The following is an 11,940-nucleotide window of genomic DNA, read 5'->3' as shown; positions in this document are numbered from 1 at the left end:
CCTGAAGGTCGTCTCTACCAAGTTGAGTATGCTATGGAGGCCATTGGAAACGCTGGTTCTGCAATTGGAATCTTATCCAAAGACGGAGTTGTGTTGATTGGTGAGAAGAAAGTCACCTCAAAACTTCTTCAAACCTCAACCTCTGCTGAAAAAATGTACAAGATTGATGACCATGTTGCTTGTGCCGTGGCTGGTATAATGTCTGATGCCAACATTCTCATCAACACGGCTCGAGTCCAAGCTCAACGCTACACCTTCATGTACCAAGAGCCCATGCCTGTTGAGCAGCTGGTTCAGTCTCTCTGTGACACGAAGCAGGGCTACACACAATTCGGTGGTCTTCGTCCGTTTGGAGTCTCTTTTCTTTTTGCAGGATGGGACAAGAACTTTGGGTTCCAACTATATATGAGTGACCCGAGTGGCAACTATGGTGGTTGGAAAGCTGCAGCTGTTGGAGCAAACAATCAGGCTGCTCAGTCGATTCTGAAACAAGACTACAAGGATGATGCAACTAGGGAAGAGGCTGTCGAGCTTGCATTGAAGGTTCTGACCAAGACAATGGACAGCACGAGCTTAACATCTGAGAAGCTAGAGCTTGCTGAGGTGTATCTGACTCCATCTGGGAACGTCAAGTACCATGTTCACTCTCCTGAGTCTCTCACCAAGCTGTTGGTCAAGCATGGTGTGACTCAACCCGCTGCTGAAACATCCTGAGCCCAAAAGTATCTCTAGTGTTATTCGCTTGGTATGGTGTCTCGGGTCTTATGTTTGTAGTAAGTCTGTTTTACAGCTTTCCTTTTGAGTTTGAACTTTGAAGTTAACTATGGCGATGAAAATTTGGCAATGTTATGAATTTATCTTCAATGCGTTTAGAGAAGTTTTATCGTTTTACTAGTGACTGACGACGAGCAAAGGAACAAATATATTATAGGTTAGTCTTAATTTCTTCAATTCATTACTTGAATACTAAGCATTCATTATTGTCGTGCAATGTTTTACACGTAACGGCAATGCCTCGGGTTCAACTGTTAAATTGAAGTTTTGATTTCGTCCAAAAAAAACTGTTTTCTTTTCTAAGTACACGCAACTTCACATTGAGAATCTTGGAATCACAAAAGAGTAACGTTTAAGGAAGATTAAAATCAAATCTTGAGTTTTCTTGGATTTAATACAAGTAAACTTTATAAACTAAGTTTGTATAAGAACCCATAGAAAACGAATCTTTTCTTTACTTTTCGTTACGCACAACTTTGTGACAGTAAACAACACTAGGAAAGATACATACTTTGAAACATGAGAAACAGATTGTAACTATAATTGACTCCTTATGCTCTCTATCACTATATGTACATATATCATTGTAAGCTACAGCTTCAGTAATCAAGAACAGAGCTTAGGAAGCAATCTGTTGCTTCCTTTGCTAGTGTTCTTGGATCTCTTCTTGATAACTTCCATTTGATTCTGCATTTTCAAACACGCTCTCTCTAACTCCATAACCCTCCACTGAATCCCTTCAATATGTTCTTTCAGCTTCTCGTTATCTCCTGAAACCTCAACCTTCTCCATTCTTAGTATGAGCTGCTTCTGTTCTCGTTGTTCATCTGGTGTCTCAATCACCTGAAACTTCGGGTTACGTGAAATTTTACTTCTTGATTCTCCAGAAAGCTTCTCATAACTTAATGTTCGTATCACGCTGAGTTTTTCACCATTGGTTAATCCAGTATGGGCCTGAACAAGCCATAAAAACCGTTCATTCGTGTGACAAAGATTGAAACTTTCTTTTTTACACTTTGAGTTTGAGATGAGTATTGAAAACGTACCTCGAGATACATATCGATAGCACGGTATATTTCTTCGTGTGATTCTCTGGCTGAATCTGGAACAAGTGTGAGGAGAGACAGAAACTTTGAAGGTTTCAAGGAATGATCAGGTGCTACTTCAGCTGTGTACTGATCAATCAAGCTTGCCACTTTCTTCAACTGCAATCCTCCTCTTGCTCCGTCGAGGAAAGCTTTTGTGAATCTAATAACAAGATTCACATAGTACAAGTGACTAGACTTCGATGGAGATGGAACAAGAAGATTGTCTAGTGTTGCTTGATCCAGTTGGTTACCTATCATCAGCTCCAGTTTGTTCATGCTGCTATTGTTTATATTCAATCCAAGAGCAACCTCAAAAATCCGAAAAGGCCCTTGCAAGGGACACAGCTTTGATCTAAGACGCAAAGAGTATCAATGATGGTTTCAAGAATCTTTCTTTTCTCATGAGAAGACGCTGAGCAAAACTTGACCTTCTGGTAATAGAACAAGAACCTACTTATGATGAGATTATCAAATTTCCTCGATACCATCAGCTTCAAGAACGTCTGAACCAAACCAGGACTTAAAACAAGAACCTCATCAAACCACCAGGTTAACCGAATAGAGCTGTTCTTGAAACTCTCTGTGCTTTTACTATCACAAGAAAACCGAAACAAGCTGCTATCTGGTGAACAAGCAGAAGCAGCACTAGAAGGACTCATTTCAACGGCTAAACACAGCTTCTCCACTAACGCATTCATCAGTTTCGCGGCTAAAGACTCAGCTTCAGACGATGTTTCAACTTCTTGACACTGTTTTAGACTTAGAAGAAGCTCTGGCCAAGACCAATACCTAATCTCTTCCATACACTTCTCTGTTCGTTCCAAGACTTTAGAGACTTCCATGAACTTAGCAGCACAATGCATAAGGACTACATTCGAGGGCATCACAGCGAATCGACCTTTACCGTAGCAAAACCTCGATACAAGCTCGAAACTCTCCGCTCCACCGGGGAAATCATTAAAGATCACCTTGAGATTCCCATTGGAAGAAGTTGATTTCCCAAGAAGCTTCCTGAACGTTGCAGAGTAAGCACATATGATTTGCTGCAGATGAAAATTACAAACAAACTCATAAGTCATATATAACACAAAACAGATTTGAGTAAGTTGAAACTTTAAGCCATGTTACTGTTTTGTGATATAGAATAGGGTAAGGTAACAGTTATTACAACTTAATTACAAGAGAGTAAAGGAATTAAATATCAACTACACAGAGAGGTCTCTCTGTGTGTCTCCCAATCATTAAAGATCAACTCATAAATCAGTCACACAGAACAAAAAGGGAAGTGAATAGTAACCAAGAAAAATCCAAACTGAGCCTCTTATCTTCTTCCCTCTCTAGAGGTGCAGTGCAACAAACATCTCGTTTGATTTAACAGAGAGAGGAACATGGGAGAAAGTCAAAGAGGAAAGGTAAAGAACAAGAAAAAATGCAAGAAATGGTGATGGAGACATCATGCTTCATTACTCTCTTTAAGTCTTAACTAAATAAGATTTGAATCTAGTGAGATTAATGTTAACTCAGACAAATCAGTTTACTGAAACAAAAAAGAGAGATTTGTGGTTCCCTCATTTTAAGGTAATTCCTTGAGTGGAACATTAAATGCTGGATGTAGCAGAGTCACACACAATACGTGAGCCGTCATAATGTTATCACAAGCTCAAAAACAAAACACACACACCCAAAAAAAACAAAAAAGAAGTTGTTTTTTTCAAGTCACAGTTTTGATTCAAGTTAGAACATTTGAAATGAAAGAACGAGAATTTAACTATACCCAGATAAGAAAAAGTGGAAATTAACACTGAGAAACGGTTAAAGTTTGGATTTTTGGTCTTACCTTATTAAGAAAGAGAGATTCTTCTCCATTGATGTCAACTTCAAGATCAGAGCAACAAGCTTCCATAGTAGCCACCTCTCGGTAACCAAATATACTCTCTAGCTTTTCTTGATTTTTTCCCCCCAAAAGGTAACGAAGTGAGGAAACAGTAGAGAGAGAGAGAGATGTGGATTTTATGCTGAGAAGTGAAAGAAGACAAAGAGCAAAGAAGCAAGAAAACTTTTGTTGGTTTTCTGATTGTCAGATTTCTGATAGATAAGTAAAGTCTTCTCTTCTCTTTAGATGTGTCTGTCAAGTCAATCGGTGAAGCACCCACGAAATTAGTGGTGGGTTCTTTTAGAGAGAGTTAATAAAAAAAGAAAGAGACCAAGAGCAACAAAGGCGTGTTCAAACAAACACCACTCTGTTCACTGTGTGTTATAATGTACAAAGACCAAAGATAGAGAGAGAGAGAGAGAGGGAGACCTATTCTGACACATTCTTGCTAATAAATTTGTTAGTAAAAGAGAGTAATGACAACGCATTTTATTACCTTTTTGATCATCAGCTGATCAATCAGTAATTAATCATGTATTTTATTTTTCATGTATTTGTTTAATCAAAAATAATGAAGCTTTTGAGGGTACTGTATGTTCTTCCCCTTTTTCTCATCATGCTGTATTTTTTAATCTACCTCTAATCAACTTAATAAATTTTGATTATTTTACTTCATTGACCATCGTGGACCAAGACTTTAGCAAGAATCGTTCAGTGGTTTAAGTATATTGGATTCGATAGAAATCAGAATTAATTATTTATATAAGATGCATCCAATCAAAGTTATCTTTTTAATTAAAACACTAATACTTTGTTTTAGTTCTACAATCAAAAAGATAATAATAGTTTCCAAGAAAGGTTATTTATTTGGTGGTGTATAATCGAGCGTCTAGAGGAATATGATTCGGTGATATATAACTTTGTAAAGATTAGTAGTTCTCAAATCTCTCATTCAGCATAATCTTTTATTTCCGTTAAATACCAATATAGAAAAAATATTAATTATTGGACCCCGACCATAACAAAATTGGTACTATGTGGACCAAGCTAAAAATTGATTTATCTATCCTACTACTATTTCTTGATTTTAATAATTAAAAAGGAAAACCAAATTGGTTACATCGAGACGTTTATCAAAAAAGATACAAAAAATCATGGATATATATAATTATTATCTTTGTTGATGATGACATGCAATGCAACTATGTATGACAATCAATAATTCTTTATATATATATATACTATAATACTACTAATATAATGTATATACAAATGATGTAATATCAATTTCCATAGATAAAATAAAAATCATGTATTATTACGTTAGATGGCATAACAAATAGTTGAAAAATACTAGTCAGAAAAATACAAGAAAAAGTCGTTAATAAACGAGGCACCGCCACAGTAGAAAAAGATATAAGACTAAAAATAGCATTCGTTAGACGTGACATACAATAATATAAAAGAGACTCAAAATGTGAGGTGTTTTTAATGAAAAATAAAATGATAAACAAATACTCTATAAATTAAAAGTGTGATTTGGTTTCAACTGCTCATGCACTAAGCTATCCTAACGTGGTGGGCAAAAAAGCCATGGAACGGGGCTCACGTGACTTACACACTCTGCAGAGACAGTTTTATCCCTCATATCAAATGGTATTTATATCTACACAATATGTAAATTACTGTTGTAAATTAGAGAAATCGATGAAAGTTTCTTTTATCTTATTGATTCAATCGAACAGAGGTTACATATATATAGTAAAGACATATGTTAAACCTAAAACGATAAGGAAATAGGAAATAGGCCACGGGCCATTGGTCATGGGCCTTACACACCATGACAAGTAATGGGCTGGTTATAGAAGTCCACTCCATGTCTTTTACAACACTCCTCCTTGGATGACATAACCGTGCCAATGCTAAGGGATCAATACAATACGCTTGGGGGAACTGCCTCATTAAAAACTTATTAGGAAAACCCATTGGGACAAAACCATAGTGAAGGAAAAAGAGTACAACACGCATTGCTCCCCCTGTTCTAAGCATCACTGTAAATCCTTAAGCCTCTGCATTCCAATCTGGTGCGCGAGCTTCTTGAACGTTGATGTCGGTAATGACTTGGTGAAGAAATCGGCTGAGTTGTCGCATAATTGAACTTGTACCACTTAAACTTCTCTGACCTTCTGTAACTCGTGTGTGAAGAAGAACTTGGGTAAAATATGCTTCGTCCGATCTCTCTTGATGTAGCCTTCCTTAAGTTGTGCGATTCAAGCTGTATTATCTTCATATATCACGGTTGGTTCCTTTTCATCGACCATACCGCAGTCCGACCTGATATGTTGAGTCATCGACCTCAACCATACGCATTCTCTGCTGGCTTCATGCATGGCTAGGATCTCCGCATGGTTAGATGATGTGGCCGCAATAGTCTGCTTCATAGAACGCCAAGAAATTGCTGTACCATCTTGTGTAAACACATAACCGGTTTGAGACCTAGCATTATGTGGATCGGACAAATAACCTGCATCAGCAAAACCAACTAAACCTTCTTTGTTACGGTTAGTATAAAATAAACCCAAATCTAATGTTCCTTGTAGGTAACGTAGTACATGCTTAATACCGTCCCAGTGCCTTTGAGTTGGACAAGAGCTAAATCTAGCTAGGAGGTTCATGACAAAACATATGTCTGGTCTAGTGTGGCTAGCCAAGAACATTAACGCTCCTATTGCACTGAGATATGACACTTCCGGATCGAGAACTTCTTCATCGGCCTTCTTAGGACCAAATGGATCTTTATCCAAATCAAGGCTCCTCACAACCATCAGGCTAGTCAATGGGTGAGCTTGGTCCATATTAAATCTCTTGAGTACCTTTTCTGTATATGCCATTTGATGCACAAGGATTCCATCATTTATGTACTCAAGTTGCAACCCCAAACAGAATCTTGTCTTGCCTAGGTCTTTCATCTCGAATTCTTTCTTTAGATATTCGACTGTTTGGGCGATTTCCCCAGAGGTTCCTAGGATGTTCAAATCATCCACATATACTGCTATTATGACAAACCCTTTGTTTGCAAACTTCTTTATAAATATACATGGACTGATGAGATCATTCTTATAGCCCTCTTTGGCTAGGTACTCACTTAACCTATTGTACCACATTCGCCCACTTTGTTTCAGTCTATAAAGGGATTTGTTTAGCCTTATGCAGTATTGTTCTCGAGAACCGCTCTTATCCTTGAGCTCAATACCCTCTGGTAATCTCATATAAATCTCATTATCCAGTGGACCATATAAGTATGCAAGTACAACATCCATTAACCGCAAATCCAGTTTTTCTCTTATAGCCAGACTTATTAGATATCTAAAAGTCGTTGCATCCATCACAGGGGAGTAAGTCTCCTTATAATCTATTCCTGGTCTTTGAGAGAATCCTTGTGCTACAAGCCGGGCCTTATATCTCACGATTTCATTATTCTCATTTCTCTTCCTTACAAAGACCCATTTTTGTCCAACTGGCTTTATATTGAATGGTGTCCTTAAGATCGGACCAAACACATTCCTCTTCTTTAAAGAGTTTAACTACACGTCAATGGCTTCTTTCCATTTTAACCAATCTTTACTTTGAGTGCACTCTAATATAGACGTGGGTTCATGATCCTCATTTATCTCAAGTGCTACCTTATATGCAAATATTTCATCAATGTCGACATCTTTACGGTTCCATTGTATTCCAGACATGATATAATTGATTGAGATCTCATTATTATCAATACCTTCAGGACCTTGAGGTTCGGCGTCACAAACCTCATTCGGTGCCTTAGGATTTGCCGCGCCCATGTCTATTATTTCCCTATCCTCGGTTTGATTTGCACCTTTCTTAGATTTCCGAGGGTTCTTATCTTTGTAACCTAATGGTCTACCTCGTTTCAAACGGGTCTTAGACTTTGTAGCAACTTGCTTATTGTGTTCCTTCTGAACATCAATACGTACTGGTGCATTACAAGTTGGTATGTACGATTTAGTTACTCTCTTTGGGTCAGCAAAGGAATCTGACAATTGTATAGCTAGCTTTTGCAAATGTATAATCTTTTGGACCTCTGCATCACAGGCTAGAGTCCGAGGATCTTGCCAATTCAAGGATGTTTGATTCCAAGTTATTTCTTTAACCAGCTTTTTATTCTCTCCACCTAACATAGGAAATTCGGATTCAGCAAACTGACAATCCGCGTATCTGGCCTTAAATAAACCACCCGTAATTGGCTCAGGATACTTAATAATGGTGGAAGAATCATATCCAACATATATTCCCATCCTCCTTTGAGGTCCCATCTTAGTTCTCTGTGGTGGAGAAATCGGTACATAAACGGCACACCCGAATGTTTTGAGATGGGATATGTCTGGCTCATGACCCGTTAATAGTTGGGATGGTGAATACTTATGTTCACTAGATGGCCTGATGTGTATTAATTCAGCTGCATGTAATACTGTGTGTCCCCAAGCCGACACAGGAAGCTTCGACCTCATAAGCAATGGTCGAGCAATCAATTGTAGGCCTGAGCATTCGGGTATCCGATCGGATTCGGGTTCGGATGTTCGGGTTTTCGGATTTTTGGATGTAGATATATAAAACCCGATCGGGTATTTTCTAATATCGGGTCGGGTTCGGATCGGGTGTCTTCGGGTTCGGGTAATTTCGGGTTACCCGAAGTCATAAAAAAAAAATACTTTCTATCTTCCTCTTCTTGTCTCCTTCTTCTTCATCTCTCTTTTCCAACAAAAAAACCCTAGATTTGATTATCCATAGCCATTACTTCAAAAATTAAATCATTAAAATTCCCTACCAAATCTAATATTTATAGCAAATTATATGATATGATTCATATTTATCTTTTAACCTCACTCACTCTTCAAACCCCACAAACTATATTTTTTTTTGTAGATTTGCTTGTCATGTTTCTACTAAAATTGATCTGGGTAATAAAAAAAATAAAACAATTATGGGTTCTGTTGATTGAGAAAGAAAAAATAAATCAATTTTAGAATACATAATTATATATATATATATATATAAATAATTAACGTTTTCATACTATGACATAAAACTAAGGTGGCAAAATGGTTTATGATAAACTTGTAAATGCCTAAGGTACTGGGTTCAAATACCCGAACCCGATCGAATATCCGAATTTCAAAGAAACTAAATCCGATCGGATATTTAGTACTATCCGAATCCGAACCGAACTGCCTATTTTGGGTCAGGTTCGGGTTCGGGTTTCGGATTCGGTTAAAATGCCTAGGCATAATCAATTGAATACGTTTAATGAAGGATTCAGCTAATCCATTTTGTGTATGGACATGTGCCAAAGGATGTTCCACACTTATCCCCATGGACATACAGTATTCATTAAATGCTTGGGATGTTAATTCACCAGCATTATCTAGACGTATAGTCTTAAGTGGAAAATCTGGATAGTGGACTCTTAGCCGTATTATCTGGGCCAGCAATCTAGCAAACACAAGGTTTCTAGTTGACAATAGACAAACATGCGACCATCTGGTCGATGCGTTGATTAGAACCATAAAGTATCTAAACGTCCCACATGGTGGGTGTATTTGTCCACAGATATCTCCTTGTATCCTTTCCAGAAAATGCAAAGTTTCTTTATTTACTTTTGCTGGTGATGGCCTTATAATAAGTTTCCCTTGTGCACATGCTACACACGTGAGATGTTTAGGGATAACTTTCCTCTCTTTAAGAGTGTGCCCATTAGAATTCATTATTAATTTACGCATCATGTTCGAACCCGGATGGCCAAGCCGATCATGCCATAAGGTGAACTGTTCATTGAACATCTTGTTCATTGCCAAGTTAGCTTCTATCATATCAATCTTAGCATGGTAAATACCAGTAGCTAGTGCAGGTATAGTTTCTAGGACTTTCTTATGTCCTTGGGTGATTTCTGTAATTTCTAGAAACTCTTTGTCTCCTTCACCCTTTGTCTCAACATGGTAACCATTCAAACGAATGTCCTTAAAGCTCAATAAATTTGTCCTTGAGCTGGGTGAATACAAGGCATCACATATTTCAAGATGTGTGTCGTTAGGTAGCAAAATATTAGCATGGCTGTAGCCTTCAATTAGGCTTGCTATACCCGCAATTGAACCAACATTGGCACTTTTCATAATGAGATTAATAAAATATCTCTTATCCTTCAAAATTGTGTGGCTGGATCCACTATCCACCACAAGTTTGTTCTTGTCCTCAGCCATTTCTAATATAGACAAGAATTTATGTTTTAAACTTTAAAGTAATAAAACAAGTAAATATATTGAAGGAAATAAATAATTTGAATTTAAACCAAAATAATTATCCAAAATAATAATCCAATCAAATGCAAAACATAAAACACAAAATTAAATTAAAACAACATTTGAGTTTAATTATCCTCCCCTAAACAATCAGAAGTCTCATAATCTAGTCGGTCATCATTCTCATAGTCGAAATCCCCTTCACCATCGAGATGAACCAAGTTAGCTTCCAGATTTTTCTTTAGACTTTCTTGATAGAGATCAACAAGGTGCTTAGGAGTTCTGCATGTCTTAAGCCAGTGGTTCTCCATACAACATCTATGGCAAGTGGACTTGGTCTTAAATTAGGGTTTAAATTGCCCACAGCCTCTTCCCCGACCACGGCCGAAACCGAATCGGTTTCCACGGCCAGGACCACCACGTCCTTGATAGGTCCCACGACCAGGACCACCACGTCCACCTCCTCCACGGCCACGGCCATACTTGTCCCTGGACATAGTTGGACTCTTTAGTCTCTTTCTGCTCTTTAGGCTCTTGAGGGTTTTTCTTTGCCAAGTCAACTTTGTGAGCTTCTGGTAGTGGAGCAGTACTAGGAGGTCTCAATGCACTATTCATCATCAATAGCTCATTGTTCTGCTCAGCAAGCAGCAAACAATAGATGAGGTCCGCATATGTCTTAAACCCCTTTTCACGATACTGTTGTTGAAGCAGTATGTTATTGGAGTGAAAGATAGAGAATGTCTTCTCTAGCAGATCCTTCTCCGTAACCTCAGTACCACACAACCTTAAAATCGAGACTATCTTAAATAGTGCTGAATTATACTCGTCCACGGATTTAAAATCCTGGATCCTTAGGTTTTTCCAATCAAATTGAGCCTTTGGTAGGAGCACCGTCTTTTGGTGTCCATATCTGCTTTTCAGCTCTGTCCAAAGGTCAAGAGGATCTTCAATAGTGAGGTACTGGTCCTTGAGACTCTCAGCAAGGTGGTGGCGTATATGCATAATCGCCTTATACTTGTTCTTCTCAGAACACTCAACATCTTCCTCAATGCATTCACATAAATCTTTTGATTTTAGATGGATCTTAGTATCCAAAGCCCATCGCAAGTAGTTGTCTCCAGAAACATTAAGGGCAGCATAGGAGAGATTTTTGAGCTTTGCCATCTACAAAACAGAACATGCAACCGTTTATTAGCATGCGGTATTTAAGACCGAACTATGCAACATATTTTAGAGCATGCGGTATTTGAGACCGAACCATGTCAATCACTTAAGAGCATGCGATATTTGAGACCGAACCATGCAACAATAATTTTAGGACATGCGGTATTTGAGATCGAACCATGTCAATCACTTAAGGCCATGCGGTATTTGAGACCGATCCATGCCATTCAATTTATACTCAAATTTTCATGGTTTGTATCTTTTTTTATCTCTTAATTTTGTGGATTAATATGCATGAGATAACAATCCTAGACAACAATTTTAATCTAGCATGCAATGATTTCCTTTTACTAAATTTTCCTTTTCCTTAAATTTCCTTTTTTCTAGATTTAGGATTAAGACAAAGTTTTAGGAAATACTTTTCTAGAATTTTAGGATAATTTCTAGAATTAATTTAGGGGTTATCCTAATTTTATTTTCTCATGCAAACATGCTATAATTTCCGATTTTAATTTCTTAGTTTTAGGGTTTGAATTTCTTAAACACCTAAATTGGATTTAACAACCTAGAACAATTGGTTTAATATTCTCTCTAAGAAATTCGGATTTTTGGTTTCTAGTTTTAGGGTTCTCATGCAACATGTAAACAATAATCAACCAGATTTTAAACATATCATGATTAGTTCAATTGCAATCAATCTAAGCAATCCTAAACCTCAATCAACCGA

General features: G+C 37.6%; 1 protein-coding gene and 1 pseudogene across 1 annotated transcript in view; one reads left to right on the top strand and one right to left on the bottom strand.

Moving 5' to 3' along the window:
* The window catches only part of LOC104787106 (proteasome subunit alpha type-4-A), a 5,516-nt gene extending 4,639 nt beyond the window's left edge, over positions 1–877 (top strand). The window contains exon 3 of the mRNA XM_010512628.2: positions 8–877. Within this exon, the coding sequence (XP_010510930.1) occupies positions 8–714 (707 nt within the window). The 3' untranslated portion in view covers positions 715–877. The remainder of the gene's footprint in view (positions 1–7) is intronic.
* Positions 1,200–4,173, bottom strand: LOC104787092 (annotated as a pseudogene).

The sequence above is a fragment of the Camelina sativa genome, chromosome 1 (genome assembly GCF_000633955.1).
Source record: "Camelina sativa cultivar DH55 chromosome 1, Cs, whole genome shotgun sequence".
NCBI lineage: Eukaryota > Viridiplantae > Streptophyta > Magnoliopsida > Brassicales > Brassicaceae > Camelina > Camelina sativa.
This window is presented reverse-complemented; position numbering and strand designations above follow the sequence as displayed.